This window comes from Pelobates fuscus, chromosome 1, assembly GCF_036172605.1.
Source record: "Pelobates fuscus isolate aPelFus1 chromosome 1, aPelFus1.pri, whole genome shotgun sequence".
In the NCBI taxonomy this organism is placed as follows: Eukaryota; Metazoa; Chordata; class Amphibia; order Anura; family Pelobatidae; genus Pelobates; species Pelobates fuscus.
The window spans coordinates 322,524,518-322,551,786 of record NC_086317.1 but is presented as its reverse complement, the minus strand read 5'-3'; the positions used below and the strand labels follow the sequence as shown (position 1 = coordinate 322,551,786).

At 39.7% G+C, this 27,269-nt stretch overlaps 1 protein-coding gene across 1 annotated transcript in view; it reads left to right on the top strand.

Moving 5' to 3' along the window:
* CUL4A (cullin 4A) overlaps positions 1-27,269 on the top strand; it is a 70,035-nt gene that overhangs the window by 32,256 nt on the left and 10,510 nt on the right. Inside the window, exons 12-17 of the mRNA XM_063459685.1 lie at positions 1,335-1,527; positions 3,076-3,180; positions 4,247-4,357; positions 6,095-6,180; positions 13,321-13,428; positions 16,500-16,613. Of these exons, the coding sequence (XP_063315755.1) occupies positions 1,335-1,527; positions 3,076-3,180; positions 4,247-4,357; positions 6,095-6,180; positions 13,321-13,428; positions 16,500-16,613 (717 nt within the window). The remainder of the gene's footprint in view (positions 1-1,334; positions 1,528-3,075; positions 3,181-4,246; positions 4,358-6,094; positions 6,181-13,320; positions 13,429-16,499; positions 16,614-27,269) is intronic.

The window sequence follows — 27,269 nt, the reverse complement described above, 5'->3', positions numbered from 1 at the left end:
GTTCTTACATTGGCTTCCTGTATCCTATAGGAGTCAATTCAAGGTACTAATTCACACCTATAAAGCACTGAACAATTCTAACCCGTCATATCTCCTCACAGATCCATAGGTATGTCCCTTCTCGGTCTCTCCGCTTTGCCCGTTACATTCTCCTGTCCTTTGCTCACAAGCGTACGGCCAACTCAGTTCTCGCGGGCGGCTCCCTTCCTATGGAATAGTCTGCCTACCACCATCAGACTCTCCCCTAGTCTGGCATATTTTAAGAAGTGCCTTAAAACCCATCTCTTTAGGAAAGCTTACGGCCTCCCAGAGTAACCTCTACCTTACATACCTGTCTCGTGTTCTCTCCTAAAGGGCAGCACTCTACTCTCTCCTCCAGCTCCGCTTCACTCCTACCTTATTTGATTGCTATTTACTGTCCTATTGTGCTTTACACCCCATCTCCTATAGAATGTAAGCTCATTTGAGCAGGGTCCTCTTCAACCTATCATCGTTCCTGTAAGTTTTCTTGTAATTGTCCTATTTATAGTTAAATCCCCACTCTCTTAATATTGTAAAGCGCTATGGAATCTGTTGGCGCTATATAAATGGCGATAATAATAATAATAATAAAATATAGCCATACATTGTCCAATAGTGTTACAGCATTCCTTTTTACAAAAATAAATGCCACAGTTGTTTGGCACCTAATATTTGACACGTGGTCTCTCTCTATGGCATAGGTCACATGATGTATTGTGTGGAGTACCATGAACTTATATACTTTAATTTAGATTTTTGGCTTTATTATTCTGTTGTTGAGAATAGTCAATACAAACCATAAACCTTATTTTCAGTGTTCTAAATGTGCTTTCTGTAATGATCAAGTTTGCAAATTACGCATTTTTGAGATTTATCATGCCAGTTTTGAAAATCTGCAATTGAGCTTCGTGAGTTTTTTTTTTTTAAATCAGTTATTGGCATTAGACATGCGATTTTTTTCTGTATAAAGTAGGTGAAAATAAATGGGCTAGTTACTAAACTCCTTTGCTCTGCAAACGTTTGACTTGACAAATGTGTGTGCAAAGTCTGTATGTAACCAATAAAAGCTGACTCTGTTATAAATGAAATCATATACATTGCCACCTAGCTTGATATAGAGTATAATTTTCAAGTTTATAATGTTTATTCATGTAACTTAGAATTAACTACTCCCTTATTCAAATGGATGTGTCAACATGGCTCTAATAAGGCTTAAAAAAGTCTTATTCCAACACTTCCTATTAAAGTTATAGAATAAGGCATGACTAGCACACTTTTGTTATTTCCTTAACATATTGGTTTATTTGTTGCAGAGTTTTGGGAGTTCAATTGTTGTGAATCCTGAAAAAGACAAAGACATGGTGCAGGAGCTGCTGGACTTTAAGGACAAAGTGGACCATATAATCGATGTTTGCTTTCAGAAGAATGAGAAATTTGTCAACATGATGAAAGAATCGTTTGAAACGTTCATCAACAAAAGAGCCAATAAACCAGCAGAGCTCATAGGTACACCTTGTTCTGTTCTGTACAGATTACTTTTCAGCTGAGGACACATGTACATAAAAACAACTTTCACTTTTGTCTTTTGAATTGTTGCTTACCATTCTTGAAATGACTTCCTTTGTGCACTAGGTACTGTTTAATCTATGTCAGAGACAATCTGCATCTTAAAATCCAGTTGCTAATTGTTGTTCAGTACCTTGTTTCACTTTGTACAGTTTTATTAAAATTTCCAAAACCATTTTCTTGACAATTTCAGAAAATATCACTGAGTAGCAAAATTAAGAATTTGCATTTCCGTAATTAACACCTTAACAGAGTAAATTGTCCAAGTTCTGAACCAAAGCAAAACCTAGAATATGCACCATGTATTTGTTCTACAATAATGTAAGGGTTTCTTTTTAAGTGCACCCATACATATTTTGTATTGGTTTTGAAAGGAAATAAAGCGTTTTCTTTGAATATCCTATATGAAAACTTAATACAACATTTAAAGGACCACTATAGGTACCCAGACCACTTCAGCTTAATGAAGTGGTCTGGGTGCCATGCCCCCCCCCCTAGTTTTAACCCTGCAGCTGTAAACACATCAGTTTCAGAGAAACTACTATGTTTACATTAAGGGTTAATGCAGCCTCTAGTGGCTGTCTCAATGACAGCCACTAGAGGCCGCTTCCGTGATTCTCAGTGTGAAAATCACACTGAGATGACGATGGATGTCCATAGGAAAGCATTGAGTAATGCTTTCCTATGGGCGGTTTGAATCCGTGTGCCACTCTTTCCGCGCATGCGCATTTGGAGCTGATGTCGGCAGGGGGAGGAGAGGTCACCGGTGCTGAATTAAGGCAAGTGGCTGAAGGGGTTTTAACCCTTTCAGCCCAGTGGGAGGGGGGGGAGGCCTAATAACCCTATAGTACCAGGAAAACAAGTTTGTTTTCCTGGCCCTATAGTGCTCCTTTAAGTGTGAAAAAAATGTTAAAAATAGGAAACATTTGTTTCCCAAATTTTTGCTTATAGTAATTTTTACACATCCAGTGCAACTAAATAAAAATAACTTAAAATAGAATAGTGTACCAATCCTGATGTTAAATGCATCATATGTCTAGGACAACACCAGGTTCTGAATTATATCTGATTGCAATAAACTAGCTCCAAAAAAGTAATAATAAAATGTATGTGCACACACACACACACACACACACACACACACACACACACACACACACACACACACACACACACACACACACACACACACACACACACACACACACACACACACACACACACACACACACACACACACACACACACACACACACACACACACACACACACACACACACACACACACACACACACACACACACACACACACACACACACACACACACACACACACACACACACACACCTGCTAGTTCCTGAACCATTATAGCCACCGGTGTTGGACCAGGTTCTATTAGACACAAGCATAAGTGGTATATTGCAGAGTTCTTTTATTATACGCTCCAGGTTATTGTTCTCAATAACCACATTTCTCTTTTTTCACAGCCAAATATGTTGATTCAAAGTTACGTTCCGGAAACAAAGAAGCAACTGATGAAGAATTGGAGAGGTTCCTTGATAAAATTATGATCATTTTCAGATTTATTCACGGTATGTATGGTACTAACCAAAACAATGCTTTTTCCCGGGGTATAAATGTTTTCATATTGTGAGTGGCTTTCATAGGTTTTGTGAAATAAAGTGAAGTGGAATTAGTTTTGCATATTACAGCATGTTTTAACATGAGAATACAGTTTCTTAGAACATGAGTAATAAGCTTACTTGATTTATGGAAATCAATATATATATATTTTTTTTTAATATATATATACTCATATGAACCTGGCCAAACTATTACAATATTTTGTATACAGTCATATTTTGTGAACATCACTACAGCACTAGTTGAGATATAATTTCTTTAAAAAAAAATACTGCTCCTGTTTTACACTTTTTTTGGCTGTTTATATTACTGATTTATTTGTTGAAGTGCATTATTTTTAAACCACTTGAGACAGAGATATGCCAGGGCATTGCACAACAATGCTTTTGGATACATTTTGCAAGCTAAATAGGTTAATAGAAAAACAAACAACAACAAATATAGCACAGGATTAACAGAATGACTGCTGTAAAACTGATTGACTAAGAAGCTTCTTCAGGGTTGAAGTTAGGGGAGAAATCCCCAATGGGTTAGTGAAAACAAAGAGGAGGTGTAAAGAAGGGGAATATTAAGCTCCTGTAGCAGAAATAAACTTTAAAAGAACACTTTTTGTGTTAAGAATACAAAAATGCATTTGTAACACTAACATGTTCCTCTTCTCCTGACCCCACCAGCGATGTAAAGTGTTAAATAATGCCTTATTCACTTGCCCGAGATCTACTTCCTCCGACTTCGAACAATGCGCATCCTCACTGCCATCCTCATAGGAAAGCATTGCTTTCTTTCGTGAAAAAAAATCAGCATTCTATAATTTTATTTATTTTAATACAGGGAAATGCTATTGAAGGTTGGAATTGAGTTCCTAATGTTGTTTCCCAAGCAGACACTCCAAACCCATAAAGTACTTCAGCTTCATGGTGGCTGATTGTGCATTATGTCCCTAAGATGCAGACACTGCTTTTGTTCTCTTTTATAATGTGTTCACATTACATTTTTTTCTTTTTCTTTTTTTAGGTAAAGATGTATTTGAGGCATTTTACAAAAAAGATCTTGCAAAAAGGCTTCTAGTGGGGAAAAGTGCATCTGTTGATTCAGAGAAATCGATGCTATCAAAACTTAAACATGGTAAGTGGGAGGAATGGCATGATCTAGTGCAGTTATTCTTATTTATATAGTGCAAACAAATTCCGCAGCACTGTGCATTGTTGTCTAATAATTAAAAAAACATAGTATGTGAAAATCTTATTGATTTAGTACTCACCTTTCCTCTCAAGCATTCAATTAGCTCAAGTGTGCAACTTATCTTGCTCCTTAATTGGTATTCATTCTTTTCTCTCATGACCTTTCCAATCTGTAAACTTATAAAGCATTTAGAGTCCCACAGGAAGAAAAGTGCTGTTAAAATCACCGTTGTTCATTATCAATTCTACATTTCCTTCCAAGTGTGTTGTGTAAGATTCTTTATTTAGTTCAATCCCTTAATGTTCCTTTACTTTAGGACTCCAAGAAAAAAAAAAAAAAGTTTCTCCAAACAGAAATTGGTGTGTGTGTATATATATATATATATATATGTGTGTGTGTGTGTATGTATATCGGCGTATAACACGCACCTCATTTCCAGAAGGAAATTCCAGGAAATTTCCACCTCTCCCATAGTATTCCCCCCCCCTCATCCCATAGTATTCCCCCCCCTCATCCCATAGTATTCTCTCCCCCCTCCCATAGTATTCTCTCCCCCCTCCCATAGTATTCTCTCCCCCCTCCCATAGTATTCTCTCCCCCCTCCCATAGTATTCTCTCCCCCCTCCCATAGTATTCTCTCCCCCCTCCCATAGTATTCCCCCCCCATAATATTCTCTCCCCCCTCCCATAGTATTCTCCCCCCCCCTCCCATAGTATTCTTCCCCCCCCATAGTATCCCCCCTTTCCATAGTATTCTTCCCCCCCCCCATAGTATTCTCCACCCCCCATAGTGTCCCCCCCCCTCCCCCCTCCCATAGTGTCCCCTAGTGCACTTTCCCTCTGTCCCATATTTACTTACCTGTCTTGAAGCGTGGGCCGGCTTCACAGCGCGCACCGCGGAACTGGATCTTAAATTTCAGGTTCCGGTTTCCGGCGGGACTGAAAGGAAGTTCCAGTTCCGCGGTGCGCGCTGTGAAGCCGGCCCACGCTTCAAGACAGGTAAGTAAATGTAGGATATCGGCGTATAACACGCACCCATGATTTTCTCCCTATTTTCAGGGAGAAAAAGTGCGTGTTATACGCCGATAAATACGGTATATATATATATTTTTTTTTTTTCTTACTTTGTAATATTCTTCACTTTTTTAATTTTTTGTTTCTGTATTGTTTACATGTTGCTTTAATGAATATGAATCTTTTAAATTATGCTCCTTCTAAATATTTTTTGAATAGTTTTTTATACAGCATAGCATACAATAGCATACAATTTGTTTTAAAATACAGCTGTATTTAAGGAATGTAACACCTTTACTTGCCTTTGTAGAAGTAAAACTACATCATTAGCCATCATATTTACAAATTGCATAGAAATGTCAAAAAAAGAATTTTCTATTATTGTTACTATTGTATTGTAACTTTGTAATTTCTTGTCATTTAATTTAGCATGCAATATTACTAGTACTGCCTAATTGCTCAATCTGTTTAATTATGCTTTCCACTCGAGTCTGAAAGCAAACACTTGGATTTAATGTAAATTAGCAGCTTACCATACTTCTATTAATAAAGTAGTGTATTGCAGTGTACTAGAAACAGTACCTTCAGAGTGAGCGTCGGCCTTTGTGTTGTCGTGTAAACAAATTGTATAGTTGTGACATTTTTCTAATACTGATCACTTTGCAGAATGTGGAGCTGCGTTTACCAGCAAGCTGGAGGGAATGTTTAAAGACATGGAACTCTCCAAAGATGTGATGATACAGTTCAAGCAGGTAAATTTTTTTTTTTTTTGTCCAGTTCAAGACAGGTTTTTTTGACATAAAAATGCTGTTTTCTGGTTTCTGTTAAGTTAAAACAGAACTTTAGCTGAAATTCAGCTAAAAAGAATACCATACAGGAAAGATTTGATTACATCAACTGTTTTTTTTTTTTTTTTCACAAGCCTTTCAATTTTCTATCTAATTGGAGGAAACTTTACTTCCCCCTAGTCAACTGTTGAATCTCAAATGTTTACAGGTGCCAACAGGGCAAGATTTCACGTTGGACAAAATAGGCACCTGCCTACATCGCATGCCTGATAGAGGCACCTACACTGCTTCTTAAAAGCCCCCTCCCAGCCTACTGCCCATTTGCTGACCAGAACAGAGGCTGCTTGACTCTGGGATCACTGTATGCAGTCCTAGGGAGTCTGATATGTGTATGACTATGCCTTCTCAGACTGAACACTGTGATCTCCAGGAAAAGGCTGGGGACAGAACGGCAACACCTAAACGACATATATATACACACACACACACACACACACTCTGCTAGAAAATGTTCATACCCACACTGTAACACTCCTGTACATATACTGCTACACATGCTTCCTGCACGGCGTGAGACACACGCTACATACATACATACATACATACACGTGTGTGTGTGTGTGTGTGTACGTATGTATGTATGTGTATATATTATATTTTCCTATCAGATTAGAGGCAGTGCTTATACCACGGGGATATCCAATCTGGAGGGAAAAAACAGGCAGGCAAATCTCCAAACATTTTAATCCCTCCCCTAATTACCTCCTTTCCCATAAGTAGCAGCTCCTCCTGATCATCCCCAGTTCTTTGCCTGCCTTCGGCAGGGGAGGTTAGACAGGAAGGTTCTCCAGGAAGTAGGTGAGAAGGGCTGAGGCTCTGGAGGCTCTGCTTCCTTGATGTCCGGTAAGTAGCGTGCAACACGCCGGCCGGCGTGGTCACTTGAAATTTATGTTACCGTCTTTTGCCGTGCCAGGTGCCGGTATGACGAAGGACGCAGGCGTGCGTCGGCTGGGAGGTCCTGTCGGTGGAACGCACACACAGGTTGCGTTGCGTTCCACCAGGGAGTCGCAGAGCGCTATGCACATGCGCAATGCGAACCTGGATTCAGGCGCCAAATTCGAACTGGACGTTTCCGTTTGGTTACAGGACTTATATGAGCATGTACCAGCACCAACCTCTGTTTGCCAGGAGCTCTCAGATCGGTTGTGAAGTGTGTTTCTCACCTGCCCTCCAACACACTCTCAGGCCATTTAAGGTAAGACTGTTAAGTTTTCATTTTAAATGGTTCTTAGCCTGAATCCGTAAGGAGAAAATTTTGATTATTTTCCCCTTTCTTGTTTTCTTGTTTTCCAGTATGTCTAATCCGGAAAGTATGGATAAAGTTGCTGAGAAGGGGAAATGTGCATCTAAAACCAAGCATTTAATGTGTTCTGTGTGTGGCCAACCTATGCCTGATGGTTGTAAAAAGAAACTTTGCTCAGTGTGTTCAAAAGAAGCTTCAGAGGAAGCAAAGAGAACAGAAATGTCCACTTTTCTCAGCTGGTTGCAGCAAAGTATGCAGCAAACATTTGTGGATATGCAGTCAGCTGCATCACAGTCAGTCCAGGCTTCTATTGCCCAGGATTCTCAGATGGTAAAGCATGCTAAGAAAAGACTGAGATCTTGGGAAACATCTGATACTAGTTCGGGAACTAGTGGTTCTGAGTATGAAGATAATTCAGGCAGTGATTCCTCAGATGAGGAATTTGCTTTCCCAGATGAAGCCATTGGGAAATTGATTAAAGAAGTGCAGTGCATCTTTGATTTTGGGGTAACGGGGAAAAAGTCCAAAGTGTTTCCTTTTCACCCTCAGACTAAGGAATTGATTTTGAAAGAATGGAAGTTCCCTAGTCACAAGCCGTTTATGTCTAAGCATTTTAAAACTCTTTTTTCCATAGAATCAGAGCAAGACTGCAAGCTGGATACGGTCCCTGCAGTGGACGTCCCTATTGCTCAAATAGGTAAAAAGACTACTTTACCAATTGGAGATTCAGGCGGGCTCAAGGATGTCATGGATAAACGCATGGACTCCTCTTTAAAGAAGTTGTTCATCTCTTCTGCAGCCCAAGCTAAAGCCTTGATTACGGGGTCATCCGTTGCCAAGGCCCAAAAACTTTGGTTGGAAGATCTAGAAAAGGTATATACGGGAGAGGCTAAAGAAGACCCGTTAAAGCTATTAAAAAATATCAAGATGGCGTCTGATTTTTTAGTGGATGCTTCTACAGAAAGCCTGAAATTGTCGGCCAAGAATATTGGTATCTCAACAGTCGCCAGGAGAGCGCTTTGGCTTAGAAATTGGTCTGCAGATGCGGCATCTAAAAATTCTCTGTGTGAACTACCTTTTGAACCAGGAAGACTTTTCGGTTCTAAGCTGGATGAGCTGTTGAAACAGATGAAGGAAGGAAGGAAAGCTTTACCAGTATCATATAGGAAGCAGTCTAGAAGCCGTCACGCAGAGACACGTCCTTCATTCAGAAATTCCTTTCGTAGAAACTATTTCAGGGGTCAACAGCAGAGAGCCTTTGATTATAGGAAGAAGGAAAGGTTTACTGCCAAGAGAAGTAAAAAATTATGACGCCAGGCCGGTGGGTGGAAGGTTGAGTCACTTCCTAGAGCACTGGAAAGAGACAACATCAGATCGCTGGGTCCTTACAGTGATAGAGCACGGATACGCTCTAGAATTATCACAAGCCCCTATAAACATGTTTCTATGTTCCAGGGTTCAGTCTCTAGATATGGAACTCGCTCTGATGCGAGAAGTGTCAACTCTGTTACTAAAAAGAGTGGTGGAAGAAGTTCCTATGAAGGAAAGACATCAAGGCACCTATTCAAGACTTTTCTTGGTGCCAAAACCAGATGGTTCGTTCAGACCTATTCTAGATCTGAAAGCCGTAAACAGGCGGATTATCAAAAAGAAATTCCTCATGGAATCAGTAAAATCGGCGGCTCTGCTTGTTCACCCAAAGAGTTGGTTTGCGTCCCTGGATTTGAAAGATGCCTATCTTCATGTACCCATAGCGGAATCCAGCAAAAGTTTTCTACGGTTTGCGGTGTGCTGCCAATCGGTAACCAAACGTTACCAATTCAGAGCACTGCCTTTCGGCCTATCATCAGCGCCCAGAGTTTTCACAAAGCTTCTAGTAGTCGTTTCAGCCTTTCTAAGAGGTTTGGGCATCGCTGTCATTCCATATTTGGACGACTGGCTGTTGATTGCAGAGTCCCAGGTTCAACTACAGTTAGATCTGGGGACAGCCATCAAATCGCTGGAAAAGCATGGCTGGCTAATAAATTTCAACAAATCGGAACTAGTGCCAGTTCAAAGGATCCAGTTCTTGGGTCTAATTTTGGATTCTATCACAATGAAGTTATTTCTGCCAGAAGAAAAGAAACTAAAGATCAAGCGGTTAATCCGGAATCTCAGAGTAAAAAGAGTGTTTTCAATCAGAGAAGCCATGTGCTTGCTGGGTCTGTTTACAGCCTCAATTCCGGCCGTCGGTTGGGCAAAAGCCAGAATGAGACCTCTACAAAGAAACATTCTGCTAGTCTGGAATCGACAGGAACTCGGCCTAGATGGGCTGATGAGGTTCAACAATCTAACTTTAAAAAGTCTGCAGTGGTGGACATCTTCTCGTTTCCTCCACGAGGGTCTGTCATTCCGGATGAAGTCCTTCACTATCATAACAACAGACGCCTCTGCGCTGGGCTGGGGGGCCCATCTGGGAGACATAAAGAGGCAGGGGTCCTGGCAAGTGAAGGATATGAGAAGTTCCTCGAACTTCAGGGAATTAAAGGCCGTATGGATGGCACTCCTGGCGTTTCAGTTTCTCATCAGAAAGCAACATATTCAAATTCGTTCAGACAATCGTACGACAGTGGCATATTTGAACAAACAGGGAGGTACGAGATCAACAAGATTAGAAAGCCTGTGTTCAATGATCATGCTGTGGGCAGAAGTGCACCTTATGTCCATCTCTGCAGTTCACATTTTAGGAAAATTCAATGTGGTGGCGGATGCCCTGAGCAGGCATCATTTGAAACAAGCAGATTGGTCCCTGTCATGCAGAACTTTCAATTTCATCACAGACCGCTTCGGTGTTCCAGAGATAGACCTGATGGCATCCAGAATGAACAGGAAGACAAGACGGTTTGCGTCCCTAAATCCAGCGGACAGGCCGGATTTCATAGATGCCCTGTCAGTTCCATGGAAGTTCAACCTAGCTTATATCTTTCCGCCAGTAGTGCTTATTCCCAGAATACTTCAAAAAGTAAGGCTGGAAAATGTAAGAATTATCCTAGTCCTTCCATGGTGGCCGAGGAGAAGTTGGTTCTCGGTTCTCCTGAACTTTCCGGGGGCCACCTTTTGGAAGTTGCCGCTTTCAGGAGAAATCCTAGAGGACGCCATGGTGCCTCTTCCGACCCTTCGGAAATTCCAGTTGACGGCTTGGTTTCTGAATTCCAGATTTTAGAGAGCAAAGGTCTGGATCCTGAAGTAATTAAGATCCTGTTGGCAACTAACAAGGAATCGACGTCTAGGATCTACACTAGAATTTGGAAGATATTTTGTCAGTGGTGTTGTAGGTTTAAAGTCAACCCGGTTTCCGCATCCATTCAGAAGATCCTGAGCTTCCTTCAGATGGGATTTGCAAAAGGCCTTAAACCTGCATCGTTGAAATTACAAGTTTCTGCTATCAGTTTCTTCTCCCTCAGATGCCTGGCCTCAACTGTTCTGATTTCTAGGTTCTTCAGAGCTCTGACTCGTTTGGTGCCCTATGTTAGGGAAACCTGTCCTCCCTGGGATCTAAATTTAGTCCTTTCCGCGCTTTGTGAGCCGCCCTTTGAACCATTGGAGGAAGCTTCCCTAAAGCTCATTTCATTGAAAACTGTTTTTTTGGTGGCTATTACATCTGCTAAAAGAGTGTGTGAGATCCAAGCTCTTCGGGCAAATTTTCCTTTTTTAATTTTTCATCAGGACAAGGTGGTTCTAAAGCTCGATCCTTCGTTCAGCCCGAAAGTTTTTTCTGTTTCAAATGTTAACCAGGAAGTGGTCTTACCAACTTTTTGTCAGAATCCATCTAATGCCTTGGAACGCAAATTTCACTGCCTACATGTAAAGAGATGTCTTTTGCAATATCTAAAAGCAACAGAATCCTTCTGGAAGGATAACAGTCTTTTTGTATTATTCAAGGGCCCAAGAAAAGGCATGAAGGTTTCGAAAACTTCTCTGGCTAGATGGCTGAAGGATTGCATTCAGTTGGCGTATTCCAAGAATGGCATGGATCATGCAGGCCCGTTAAAGGCCCATTCTACTAGATCTGTTTCGACGTCCTGGGCTCTGCGAGCAGCTGCTTCTCCTTCTCAGATTTGTTCAGCGGCTACGTGGTCCTCGCTCCATACTTTCGCAAAGCACTACAAGTTGGACATACTGGCCTCGGAGGATGCAGCTTTTGGGCGCAAGGTGCTTCAAGCAGTAGTGAAATGAACCCGCCCTCTGGATCTGCTTTATTATATCCCTGTGGTATAAGCACTGCCTCTAATCTGATAGGAAAAACATAAATTTTACTTACCGAAAATTTCTTTTTCCTTAAGATTAGAGGCAGTGCTACAATTCCCGCCCCTTTTTTTCTAATAAACTAAGTAATTTTGCAGCTATTTGGCTTATGTATTGTCTGGGGATGATCAGGAGGAGCTGCTACTTATGGGAAAGGAGGTAATTAGGGGAGGGATTAAAATGTTTGGAGATTTGCCTGCCTGTTTTTTCCCTCCAGATTGGATATCCCCGTGGTATAAGCACTGCCTCTAATCTTAAGGAAAAAGAAATTTTCGGTAAGTAAAATTTATGTTTTCTCAGGGCTTGGAATTGGAAGCAAACACCAAAGAGAAAATAAACTCCGTTAGTGTGAGAGAAATAAAATACATTTACTACCAGGGAAATGCTGCCACTTTAAGGGTTACTTCCCCCCACAAATCCTAACAATATACCAGAGGGTGCCAAATTAAAGTAAATATATTAACACATACCATAACTGAATTAAATCAACATAAAACAGAAGGAAGAGGGCACAAAGATCCATGGCACAATACGTTTCTTCTCACAAAATCATTAAAGAAAATAAACCATATTCACATACATACCAGAAACAGCCGCTCTCAGACAATCAGTGGCACTCTGCCCTTCCTAAAACTGAAATTACAGAAGCCGGATGCTGCCTGGGAGGAGTTGAAATTGTTGCTGGGGGCATCTTTAGGGTTAAACTGTTTGAGAATAGTGATGTAAGAGAGAACGGAGGCCTCCTGGCACCATAACTTATTTACATAAAAATATTATTTACATAAATTTAGATTAAGTTGTTATAGTGACTAAATTGTCCTTTTAAATAATTGAAGGTTTTTTCAGTATCACTCTTATGGCCATTTAAAGTGGCACTGCCAACGTCTGGGTACTTGGTCAAATTCACAAAGACCCCTGATGGTGACCGCTGGGGGTGCTGAGGCTCAGGGGAGTAGGTAAAGGTGATATTTACTTACCTGAACTTGCCCCTTGCAGGCTCGGCCATTGGGATCCGACGGGTCCTCTTTGGGGCTGACATCACTGCAGTACTTTTGTGCATGTGCAAGACTAGCATTGAGGTCTATGGAGGACTTGCGTGATCCTACATAGACACAGCAATTTCCCTGCAGCCGTCACTGGTGTTGGTAGGGGAGGATTGACACTTAAACTTCGTCCTGATTCTATGAAAGTCAGAGGGAGGAGAAATACAGAAACAGTAGTCCCTATTTTGTCTCTGTACTGGGTTGGATTTTTAATGAAATTACACCACAGTCAAAATAAGTATTTCATAAAGATTCTGTTTATGAAATACAAATTTTTTTGGGGTGGGGGGGCAGGGTGACCGCGCCAGTTGTAAGTGTAAGGTCACTTGCCACGTCAAGGCAAACTTCATAGCGAAGTCCTACACAAACTCTTCACTTTGCTCAAGAATTGCATTAATGACACAAAGCTTTAAAGTGTTGCATCAGTCATAAGTACTATGTTTATTAAGTAGACATTTGGTTTTCTATTTGCAGTATATGCAGCATCACAGTGATCCAGGTAGTATAGACCTGACCGTGAATATACTGACAATGGGATACTGGCCAACCTATACACCAATGGATGTTCATTTACCGGCAGAGGTAAGGAAACGACTCGTCTTCTGTACAATATTGAAAGTAAGGTACTGTGTTTTGTCATAGAATACATAAATATAAACTATGTGGTGGACATTGTGAACAAATCTTAAAGTAAATGAACACTTACATTTAGTTATGTTGGCAAATACTCAGTTTTAGATCGCATAGAGCAGGCAAACCGCGTATGCATAGTGTAAACTGTATATGTAACTACCTACATATAAACATTAAATAGACCTATTTTTACAAAGGAAGAGCAGCCCAGGAATTATTCTAATGTAGACGACAACCAACCAAAATAAGTGTTCATATTAAATGTATTTGCCACCATATTTCTCTTTCTAATGAACGTGCGGTCTTGAAGGCTCAGCAAATACTGCACTGTTTCTGTGAGGCAAGTTTGACCAGATTGAATAGTACACTTTGTAACATGTCAGCATAATACCCTGGTCACTGGCAATGAGCAGTATGTGTGTTCGAAATGCCATGTTCATTGGAAAATATATATTTGGGTTTTTTATAACTTTAGTATTAGACATTCTAGAAAAGGCCTGTACAACCTGAGGCCCCCAGATATTTTGAACTACAACTCCCACAATCCCCTGGCTATCAACCATGATTCCCTTGCTATCTGTTTCATTCAAAAAACATGGACATTGGCTATGTGGTTCATTAAATGAATAATGGTCTTTGGCTATCTGTTTTATTCAAAGAATCATGGGCGTTACATAGCTGAAAAGAGACTTGCGTCCATCAAGTTCAGCCTTCTTCACATTTGTTTTTTGCTGTTGATCCAAAAGAAGGCAAAAAAAAACCCAGTTTGAAGCACTTCCAATTTTGCAACAAGCTAGGAAAAAAATTCCTTCTTGACCCCAGAATGGCAGTCAGATTTATCCCTGGATCAAGCAGTTATTACCCTACATTGAAAGATTATATCCTTGAATATTCTGTTTTTGCAAGTATGCATCTAGTAGCTGTTTGAACATCTGTATGGACTCTGATAAAACTACTTCTTCAGGCAGAGAATTCCACATCCGTATTGTACTTACAGTAAAAAAAAAAAACCTTTCCTTTGCCTTAGACGAAATCTTCTTTCTTCCAGTCTAAACGCCTGACCTTGTGTCCAATGTAAAGTCTGGTTTGTGAATAGATTCCACACAATGGTTTGTATTGGCCCCGAAATATATTTGTATAATGTTATCATATCCCTCTCAGGCGACGTTTTTCTAAACTAAATATAGTTTATTCAATGTGTGGTCTTACCAGTGATTCATTCTTCGTCCCGAGAATGAATGCCCTTTTTCATGCATGACAATACTTTACTGGCCTTGGCCACTGCGGATTGACATTGCACATTGTTGCAGAGTTTGTTGTCTATAACAATTCCTATGTCCTTTTCGTGTGTTGTTATCCCTAATTCACTTCCATTAAGGGTATACGTTGCTTGTGTAATTTCATCTGCCATTTGAGTGCCCAGTCTATCTAAATCCCTCTGTAGCAAAAATAAATATCTTGCTCACATTGTATTATTTTACAGAGTTTTGTGTCATCTGCAAACACTGAAACTTGACTTTCAATGCTCTTTTCAAGATCATTTTTAAACATGTTAAATAGAAGCGGTCCCAGAACAGACCCCTGAGGGACACCACTTGCCACCTCTGTCCAGCTTGAAAATTTACCATTAATGACAACTCTTTGTACTCTGTTTTTAAGCCAATGTTCTACCCAATACAAGCATTTTCATCTAGACCGGTTTTCTTGAGTTTGAACACTAATCTATTGTGTGGAACTGTATCAAATGCTTTGGCAAAATCCAAATAGATCACATCCACTGCAACACCCTGATCTATACTTCTACTTACTTCTTCGTAGAACGCAATCAAGTTAGTTTGACATGACCTGTGCCTCATAAAACCGTGCTGATTTTTGCTGATAACCATGTTCTTCTCAAGGAATTCTTGAATATTATCCCTTAATAACCTTTCAAATATTGTCCAAGCCACAGAAGTTGTAGTTCAAAAACATCTGGGTGGCCAAAGGTAGTGCAGGCCTGTTCTAGATGTACCTTGTAATGCACTTTATTTCTTGTCATATTGTTCAATTCCATCAACATAATACTTATCTGAAATGAATTGTAGCTAAATGAATCATTGTGGATGTAGGTCTACAAGTGAAGACCGTTACCGAGACCATGGGTCAAGCAAGCAGCTACAGCTACTCCGGCTGGGCTGCCCTCTGAAAGGGCTTGTACTCCCAGGCAGGTATCGACCCGTCTGCCTGATACACCCAGGCAGGCATCGACCAGTATGTGTGTCTTGCTTCTGCAAGGCAGGCATCAACCAGTCTGCCTGTCTTGCTTCTGCAAGGAAGGTATCAACCCATCTCCTCGTTTTGCTTTTGCAAGGCAGGTATCATCCCGTCTGCCTGTGTTCTGTCTCCCAGGCAGGTGTCTATCCCTCTGCCCATCTTGCTTCTGACAGGCAGGTATTGAACCCTCTGCCTGTCCTGCTTTCAACTACTGCCTTAACAAAGGAACTTGCTGCTCAGAAAACTCTGCTACTGGAATTAGAAATAGAACAAAAGTTATATAGAGGCATTTAGAGGCCTCAGAGGTAGTTGCTGCATCTATATAGATTTTTTAATTTACAAGGATAACCGGGAATTTTCAGAGGACAGGAACTAAGGGAGTCCACCTGAGAAGTGTTTTAAGTAGGGTCCTTGAGTGCGTTGAATAAATGCAATGCACAATGGGATGGAGTGAAAAAGGTGGATGAAGTGGACTGCAAAAGAAGAGAGTGGCTCAGAAAGGTACATAAAGTAGAAGTTGGAAGGTAGAGCAAGGTGAGAGGAAACCCAAACCACCATCCTATCAATAACCTTGAACAGACCTAGAAATAATTCTGTTGAATTTACATAGATAATCAAAGCAGATAATAGTATACACTTAAAATTCTTCACTTATAACTTATTTAATTCTTAGTGTAATACTTTTAAACATATAGGCCAGCAGAAAGAGACAGTGCTACTTTTAGTGTATTAAATGATTTTTATTTTGTTGGTTTCTTCTTTTGCAGATGATAAAACTCCAGGAGATATTTAAGACATTTTATTTAGGAAAGCACAGTGGAAGGCGACTACAGTGGCAGTCAACACTGGGACATGCTGTACTAAAAGCAGAATTTAAAGAAGTAGGTGCTCTTTTTCTTATTTAATCCACTGGATGTCTTGTTCATTAACTCATCAGTATTGCACATCTCAAAGTGTTTGTGTGTCATGTATTTAAAGCGGGACTTCCCTCAGTAAATGTTTGTAAAGTGCATACTGGGATAAATAGTGTATATATATATATATATATATATGTGTGTGTGTGTGTATATATATATATATAATATATATAATAATTTTAGGGATCCTGCTGTAATATCTAAAATTAAGAAGACAGTGTAAATATTGTTTGTAATCAGTGTATGAAACAATTTTACTGTTGCAATCTCTATCTATCTATCTCTCTATATCTCTATCTATCTATATCTCTATCTCCAAAGAGGTAGCAGCACTCACAGAGTATAAAAGTTCTAATCTTTATGGTCATTTAAAAAAAAAAAAAAAAAAATCACTATCAATGTTTCAGTTTAGTAGATGGGACTTTCCTCATTGATCCGGGGGGGTGGGGGGGGGTTGTTTTGGTCTATATTTTTTTGCGAATACCATTTTTGTACAAGTTTCTTTTTTATATGTTGGGCTTGTATTTGAAAATCCTGAACTTGGAACCAGTTATGTCTCACTCGAGTAAGCTGTCCCTTGGTGATTCCTTTCAACCAAGGTTGCTGGTGACCCCCTTTCTTGTGGATGTAAATGTTCCCATCCGTTGGCTTAAAATAGTATTTTGTTTCAATTTGGCTTGTCTTAGAAGACAAAGTGATATCTAGAAAATGTATTTCACTTTGGTTCCACACTGGGGTAAATTTTAAATTGTATTCTTTGTGGTTCAAATAATTGACAAAAAAAATAAAGTTTAATTTAACCCCTTCCAAATTATAACAACATATCGATATATCGCCACCATAGGACCAGGTTCTTCCTCCAGTCATTCCTCGACCAGACAAAGAGGTCTTTCCATCTCCTCATGTAGGTGTTGGCATAACTGGGGGTGAACCTGGTACCCATGGGGGTACCCATAATCTGTAAATAAAAACCCTCAAATTAAAAATAATTATGTTCCAGAATGAATCTTATTCCTGTCAAAATGAATGCTTTCAGATCTCTTGTGGTCTCTCTGTCTTGGCACATGAAATGGTTAACAGCCTCTAACCCAAGCTCATGGCTAATTACTGTATACAGTTAGGTCACATCTAGTGTGACCCAACTATACTCTTCTAGACATTCAATGTTTTCTACCTCCTGTGGAAAGGATTTAAAAATTGGAATAACTGGACATGTGCACCATAAAAAAATAGAAAATTCTTTTTTGAGATCACTCTGGCTGAAACAAATTTTTTTTTTTTTTTTTTTTTTTTTTTATTGTAAACCTGTATACTTTTTCTGTGATTACCTATTATATGGCAGAGAGTATGAATTATCTACAAATAATAAAAAAGGCAAGATACCAAAGATTTCAGTTGATGTTTAACCCCTTAAGGACCAAACCTCTGGAATAAAAGGGAATCATGACGTCACACATGTCATGTGTCCTTAAGGGGTTAAAGACATGGATAAACCTAGACAAATAGAAGGTCTATATGAATACTTTAAACGTAAAGAAAAATTACTTAAACGGACTCTCAAGTGCCAGGAAAACAATCCGTTTTTCTGGCACTGCAGGTCCCCTCTCCCTCCCACCTCCCAATCCCCAGTTGCTGAAGGGGTGATGAAAACCCCTTCAGTCACTTACCGGAGACCCCCGCCGATGTCCCTCGGTCGCCGCTGTGGTGACATTCTGTCATCAAACTAAAATGGTGACCAGGGGTCATGTGACCAAGTTCATGTAGATCTTTCTTACAGGGGGATAAGCTTAACCTTTGATATGGTAATTGGGTAATTCAATACCTTTACAAGTCAGGAAAGAGAGAACCACTCCCCCCCCCCTATCCTCATTCCTCTCTGTTCCTTCTTGGCTGTCCTGCAGAGCAGATGTGCAGACGCCATGTGCTATCATGGGGAACCATGTTACTGTCTCTTGCTTCCTTTTCTTCCTTGGTGGATGTGATGTCGAACTTGCAGCAGTGAGCCATTACTAGATGTGAAGGCCTAACCGTGGGTGAGATCAAACATGTGGGGAAGGGGATTACTATATAGATAGATAGATAGATTTAAAAAGGGTTGTTGCTCCGTGTTTCTGGGCTGTGTGTTTGTGATACATTTATAGTATTGTGTTGTTGTCTTCTAAATAAATACCTTTTAATGTAGACGAACCTTGTGTAATATATATATATATATATATATATATATATATATTTGGTGATACACCACAGCCGCCACTCCTCCTTCATGACGTCGGCGGGTGGGCGAGACTGATCCCGGCTGTGGAGACGTAAGGCGCATGCGCGGCAATGCCGCCCATGTGCATTAGAGCTCTCCGTAGGAAAGCCTTGAAAATGCTTTTCAGTGCTTTCCTATGGGGAATTGAGCGACACTGGAGGTCCTCACACAGCGTGAGGACGTCCAGCGACGCTCTAGCACAGGTTTTCTGTGCTATGGACCAGGAAGTGCCCTCTAGTGGCTGTCTAGTAGACGGCCACTAGAGGAGGAGTTAACCCTGCAAGGTAAATATTGCAGTTTATGAAAACTGCAATAATTACACTTGCAGGGTTAAGGGTAGTGGGAGTTGGCACCCAGACCATTCCAATGGGCAGAGGTGGTCTGGGTGCCTGGAGTGTCCCTTTAATCTAGAAACCCAAAAATGGTGAGAGCTTTTTTTTTTTATTTTTTTATTTTTTTTAAGAATGATATCTCAAAGAAGTCTTAATCCCCAAGGGATGCGAATTGATAAGATTCTGGCCTTCGGACTTGATAATGAGGAATTAAAAATAAAAATGGGGTGACATTTTGTACAACTGCTCGTATCATTTTATGGATTTGATTGTTAAATTCTCTAAAGAAAGTAAAGAAAAATTAGAACGAGAATTGAAAACGGGTATAGAATGTAATATAGAGGATCAAGACTTTAAAGAGAGAGAGGAGATAATGCAAAAAAGGTTAAAACATTTAGATGAAAAAATTGCAGATACTAAAAATAATAAATACAAAGGGGTCATACAAACTTTGTAATATATTCACTGCGAAAAATAAAACATTGCATAAAAGATCTAATGTAACATATATCCAGAAAAAAAGATCTTTTAGACCTACATTCCAAAACAGAAGAATATCTATTTCAGAGAGAGATCACTTTAGAAAATTGGACAACAAATCAAGTAATTCCTCTAAAGATAGCAATAAATATCAATGCACAGAAAACCCAATTCCAGCTATGTACACCAATCCCCTGAAAAAATGGGATGAATAGTGCTCTGAATTTAAGTAAAAAAACATACTCGCCTCCATACCACTTAAGTGTTCAGGGCCCCATGGTGCTTTATGTGGGCTCATGCATACAGTCACTCTGAAATGCTACATGTTCATGGCACTGCAGAGGTTAACTTACTGTATATGGTATTCCCTGCACCTGCCTGGATAGCTAGGCATATGATCTATTTTAAAAATATAGCTACAACTAAGAATTTTAGAGAAATAACCCATGGCTAACTTTTAATAAGATGCTGGTTTGTGCAGAAATCTCTGCTTTAAGCATTAATATAGAACTATAAATTGGTTTTAGATTATAATATCAAACAATGGCTAGAAGAGAAAAAAAATCCTATATTTATAGTGCTTTATTAACAAATCTGGCATGTGCTATATTCACTCTGGTTCCTTCAAAACCATAAGCCATACGTTACTTTTACTTTAAGTGGCACTGTCACATTATGGGTTTTCCTTGACATGGCATGTGAAATTTATGAAATACTCAATATGACTGTGTTAGAATTTCACTGAAATTCCTATCCAGTCAAGAGACCTACAGAGACAAAGCAGGGACTAATTTGTCTCTGTATTTTTCCTCCGCCTGACTTTTTTAGACACAGGGTGGAGTCTAAGTGTAAATCCTGACAGCCGTTACGGCTGCAGGGAATTGGCTGTGTCTATGGAGGGTCCCGCAAGACCTCCATAGATCTCAGTGCTAGTCTTGCACATGCACAAGAGTACTGCAGTGATGTTGGCTCCGAAGAGGATCTACCGGATCAAGATGGCAGAGCCCACAAGGGACAGGTTCAGGTAAGTAAATCTCACCTTTACTTGCACCCCCAGCCTCCAGACCTCCAGCGGCACAGTCACCGTCAGGGGTCTTTGCGAATTTGTTCAAGTCCTCAGACTGTGACAGTGTCACTTTAAATAGCCATTAGAGTGATACAGGGGGGAAAATCCAGTTATTTAAAGGGACCGTTTAGGCACCATAATAGCTTAATCTAAATAAAGTTGTTATGGTGCCCGGAGGCCCTGGGCACGCTATTACTTCAAGGGGTTAAACCATTCTTATACAGTTTAACCCCAGAGTTGCCAGTTTTGCTGGAACATCCATATACCTCAATGCTATACCCTTGTGCATGGACGTCGGCTGCGCAAGGAGCTGAAAAGGAGCAGACTGAACAAGAACAGAATACAACAGAGAGTGGTTATGAAGGTAATTCAAATGAGTTTACAAACTATGAGAATACTCCTCCATCACAAATTATAAACCTTTGTGAAACTCACTGCACAAAGAATCTCAAAAAGTTTGTATTAATGTTTGCATAATGCACGTGGAAAGATTAGAATAGGCTTTCTTAAAGCATCTCTGTCACCTTTGGAGTCTTTGCATATTTTGTTAAGATCTCCTAAGCTGACATCCCTGCTTGCTGTACTGAGGCCTGGCCGTGCATTGGAAGATATCTATACTTAACTGAAGCTGTTACTTCAGGCAACACCATCTTCTTTCTTCATCTCATGGCATTTCATCTACCAAGAGACGCATCAATGCTGAACTCTCTCGCATGTGCAGTGCAAAACTAATGTTTATGGAGGGTCCTTTGATGCTGCTAAAGCCTCTATTGACTCAATCTTCAAGAAACAATTTGATCACCACAGCCATTTCTAGCGATGGCTGGAGGAATTGACAAAACCTGATGGCAAAACCTTTTGTGAAGTTTTTGTCAGCATAGGCCTTATATATGTATTTGAAACAAGAAAACATGTTTGTAGAACATACAAAAAGAATTTACAAAAATACAATAATTACTACCATGAGTGACAAGCAGACTTTTGCATACCAATTTCCATGAGATTTTTATTAATTTAAATGTATTTATCACACATACACACTTGCAATTATTTACTTGTTGCATAACATTCTAGCATACCTTGTACATATGAGCACATATTGTTAAGATAAGTTGCCATATATAGAAACTAGAATGCATGTTAAAGCTACACTCCAGGCACCCAGACCACTTCTGCCCATTGGAGTGGTCTGGGTGCCAACTCACATCACCCTTAATCCTGCAAGTGTAATTATTGCAGTTTTTATAAATAATTACCTTGCAGGGTTAAGTCCTCCTCTAGTGGCAGTCGAAAAGTGTTTTAAACACTATGCATGAGGACCTCCAACGTCACCGAAATCCCCATAGGAAAGCATTGAATAAGCTTAATAAGCATTGAATAATGCTTTCCTATGGGGAGGTCTGATGCACATGTGCATTAGGTCTCCCCCACTGGCTGACATCGGCGGGGGAGGAGCATCGGCGCTAGTTTCAGGTAAGTCACTGAAGGGGTTTTAACCCCTTCAGCAACATGGGATGGGAGGGAGGGGGGTTCTGTAGTGCCAGGAAAACAGTTTTTGTTTTTCTGGCACTGGAGAGTCCATTTAACACATCTGAATGAAAAGATATGTTTGGGATCTCACGTACTGAACAGAGTGATATGTTTAAAGTTAAAGGGATATAATAAGCACCAAAATAAGTCAAGCTTAATGAAGCAGTTTGGGTGCTCAATTATTTGCCATTTAGCAGTTAAATGGAGTTATGTTTATGCAGCCTTACCTACACCTCCCCAGGCTGCATAAAAAAAAAAAAAAATACATTGGTAACAATATCAAAATAACTTTTGTATCTCTTGGTCTGGTAATTGAACTTTAATCACACACATGAGGCTCATTCAGGCTCTAGCAGGTATGAATCTAAATGAAGCACACTGTGCAATAATGAAAATTTAAAAATTAGATCTCTTTATCTCTCTTCAGGAAGTTTGTATGGACTCTGGTAAGTGACATTCAGGTGAAAGTGATGTAACACCTAAAGGGCAGGGAAGGGAATTGAGCAGTGAGATTGCATGGGCATTATCTATACACCCAAACCACTTAATTAAAGGGACACTATAGTCTTCATGTAGTTGTTTAGGTGAGTATAGCGAGTTCCTGCGGCCTTTTAAGAGAAAAGGCAGTGTTTACATTACAGCCTAGGACACCTCCAGTGACCACACCTCAGATGGCTACTAGAGTTGCTTCCTGGCACTGACATTCACTGTCTCCACCTTCTGCACGGAGATGCTGAACATTCCTCATAGAGATGCATTGATTCAATGCATCTCTGTGAGGAGACGCTGATTGGCTAGTTTGGCTCTGCCCACCTCCTTGGCTGAGATTATTATTATTAATATTATTATTATTGGCATTTATAACCTATTCCGCAGCGCTGTACAATTGGGAAAAAGACAAACACAATAAGAACAGACCATCATACTTGACCGTCTCAGCAAATCCAATGCTTTCCTATGGGAAAGCATTGTGATCGTCTGAGATCAGCACCAGCAGACGGGAATAGAGGTAAGATTTTACTACATTTAGGGTGGACAGGGGGGCTAGTTAGTGATTTTAACATTATAGGGTCAGGAATACAAGTTTGTGTTACCCTATAGTGTTATTTTAAGCTAAAGTTGTTTCAGTACTTAGTGTCCATATGCCATCCTGTGACCTGAAAAAAAAACCATACAACTGCTTACTATTGCACAAACCCTGATCTTGCTCACTCAGATGTTTCATCTGCCTGATGAGCAATACTGATATAATATTGCAATCTCTTGCTTTTTTTTTTTTTTTTCATTGCCATTGCTCAATCCATCCACATATGTTTCAAAGGTACAGAGTAGTTATTTGTCATTAAACAGGATGCACTTATTGGGTGCAGTTATTTGTCATTTTATCAAGATTCATATATAATCAGAATAATCAAATTTGAATAAATTTAATTGGACAGTACAGGCACTATTATGGACCTAGTGTAGGCGATTGTTAACTTTATTTTTTATTTATGTATTTTTCATTTTAGTCCACTTGCTGTTTCTCATACATTGTAGAAATGGTTTCAGTCATCATCGTATATCATCTCTAACTGTGTTTATTAGTGACACCCAATAATGAAAAAGTAAGGCACGTTTGGCATCTTAAAAGAATTGGTGCCAGTATTACCATTAGATTCAACTGTTAAAGTTGAGCTTTTGCAAACTGTCATATATGAAAATAAGTTTGCATATACCATTTTAAAATAACTTCAGATATGGAACTTGTCTATATCTACTTTTGTTCCCGTAGTAGTTTAATCATCAATTATTGCTCAACAGTTTTGGTGACTTGTGTGTCAGGGAAATCCTGTTTCACGTGTCTGGTCAGATGTTTTCACACATTTATTTTTCATTCTAGGCTACTTTTCACAGAGCAGATGCCGACTATGCATTTTCATGTACTGTAAATAACTGAAAGCATCCATTTCCTGCCTAAAATATGTTTTGGGTTTTTTTTTTGGTTTTTTTTTTATAATTTGTGTCTTGTGCTTCTGAATTTTCTATCTTGGAATTTACGCCATTTAACCACTGATTAGCGATCCCATTGCTGTAGAACTCTGTGGGAGTTAATTCCTAAATATAACCCTGTGCAAAGAAAATGAAACCACAATTCCATTTCACCTCTGCCATTTCACTTATTTGTGTATAATTTAATTGCAACCACCTTAATCACGTGTACTCTTTGCATAGTTTGTAAAACAGCAAGCTCTGATTTCTGATTTCTGATTCCTGTCTATTATTGGTACAGTCATTGGGTGAAATTGTGACAGCTCTACGGCCACTGTCGTGTGACATACTAGGGTAACCGCTCTGCCTAATATAAAATCTTGTACAGTAAGCTTATGTTGAATGAAAAGTGCCCGCGACGATTTGAGATATGTTCCCATTGCAAACAATTGGAATACCAGGATTGGCGGAGGGTTTTTATCCACCTTACAATATTTTTTGCACCCTTTTTGTTTTAAATAATAAAAATGTTCATTAAAAAAGGGGAGAGCACGTTTCTTATCTGGAGCTAAATCCCATGCTACATACCAAAGACTGTTTCTATGGAAACCTACAGGATCACAGGTTAGTCTGAATGAATTCTTATTTGTTTGTTTGTTTTTTGTTTTTGTTTTTTTTAAATAAAATTTTATTATATATCATTTTTATATAATTCTTTTTTTTTGCTCACCTCACTGTCATGAGAGAAGCCGCATCTTGCCAGAAAAATACAAAGAGTAACAATACTGGATTCAGGAATAAAATAACAGTTTGTACAGTTAGTATCCTATACAGTATTTTTAGGGTTATAAGAAAGACTGGGCATACGTGTAATGGTTGGACCTTTGGGTGGCTTCTGTATGAGCCAACAGTAGGTCACCTCAGATTTACCATTCAGTATTATGAGCTTTGGCTCTAGATATTCTAGGACTGGAGGGTATGAATATGGAGGCCATTTAAAAAAAAAAAAAAAAATCTCAATGTTTTATCACAGCTTGTCAGGTTTTTTATTTATTTAGTGACACAGTGCTTAGAAACTTAGATTTTATTTTTAATACTCCCCACAGATTATGGAAGATCTAGGTGTGCTGTGCATCCTTATTTTTATTGCAATATGCATCACTCACAAAACAAATCTACAAACAATATACTGCTATTGTGTAAAAAGAGCACTCTCAACGTCTTCCTTTCTTTGATTTCTCCACGTCTTAGTGTTCAGTTTGTTTTGGATATGGATGCATTGTGTGTGTGTGTGTGTGTGTGTGTGTATCTGTACATATATATATATTCAGACAGGTGTATGCATCCATTCAAATTCCTGATTGTTGTATGGAATTTAATTCAATATTCCTGTTTCAGGGTCTATACCTGTATAATCTGTTTTTGTTTTGGGCGGGTTTGAGGGGGAGGCTTTATCACTGTTTATTTCAAATACCAGATAAGGCTATCTCATCTCAAACAAGAACATTATTCTGTGCAGAGCCCGACTTTCATTTCTCACAGGAAGTTGCATGTTGAGTCTGTGTAAATTTGTACTGTCACAATGACCATAGCTAGTACATTAATATCCGAGACACGAAAAAGGTTGCTCTGAAACAATCACATAATATTGCATCATCCAGTAAAGCTGGGTCGATTATGTTAAAGAGAAAGTCACTTAACAGAACCTGACTTGAAAGTGTTGATTGCACTAGTTCGTCTTTGAGTATATTTGTATGCAAAAAGCTCTTAAAAATCTTGGTCAGCTGGAAGAACACAAGACATTTTCTTTGTATAAGACCATTTGACACCCCTAACAGAACTCATTAGGCAAAATAAGTGATTAAGAATATACAACTCTTTGCTAGAAAATAGTCAACCAGCTTGAAAATACATCTTGAAGTACTGGTGTCTCTGCAAATCGGAAACCAAATTGGTTTTGTGCAAACCACTCCATGCCAGCAAAATGTCTGATATGTATTTATCCATTTGAATTATTTTGGAATTGTGTGGCACACATTATTTGTATGTACTATGTGCCTGTTTCTTTAACTTTTCTGTTGTGTGATTGGTGTACCGGGTTAGTGGACTAGAACACAGGAGATACCTGACCTGTCTCTTTTATTAGCAGAGTCTACTCTAGAGTCTAGAACAGGGGTGGGGAACCTTTTATCTGCCAATGGCCATTTGGAAATTTAAAGCCTCATTAGCGGGCCATACAAAATTATCAACTTAAAAATTAGCCTGCTGTATTTGGTCAAACATTTAATTAACTCAATCCTAATTTGATGGCTGGAACTGCTTCTCTTTGGTGTGATGTTAGCTGGTATTCGTGGTGTTGCTACTTGCAGTGTGTGAGTGAAGGGTGCAGTGTGTTTGTGTGAGGGGTTTTGTGTGTGGATGGGATGCTGTTTGTGAGACGGGTGCTGTATGTTTGTGTAAAGGGGTTATGTGTGTGAAGTGGTGTAATGTGTGTCAGGGGTTTATACTGTTGGGGAGGGAGGGGGTGATCTGGGAGATATTCTATATATTTTTTTACTTAAAAAGAGTAAAAGAAAACGTTATGCACAACAGCCTTGTTAACCCCCTCCCTTCCTTCTTACCTCTGGCCTGGAAGGAGAGGACATATCGATGCAATCCCTGGTGGCCCAGTGGTTTCGCATGCACTTTAGCCTGCAGCTCTGCAGGCTGACTTCACTATTCTATTTCCGTGAGCACAGCGCTGTCAGAGCGTTGCCATGGTAACACATAACGCTCCTACTTGCCTGCTCGTGGAAGGATCACAGCCTCCTCGGTCCTCCTCCTGTCCAGCAGACTCCTGCATCCTAGCTCCCTCCCTCTCCCTTAACAAACTGCCCGGAGACCGGTGAGGGGATATCTTTGATCTCCCCACTGGCTCGAAAACGTCAGACAGCAGGGTCAGGCCAATCCAAATGATTTTGCGGGACGGACGTTCCCCACCCTTGATC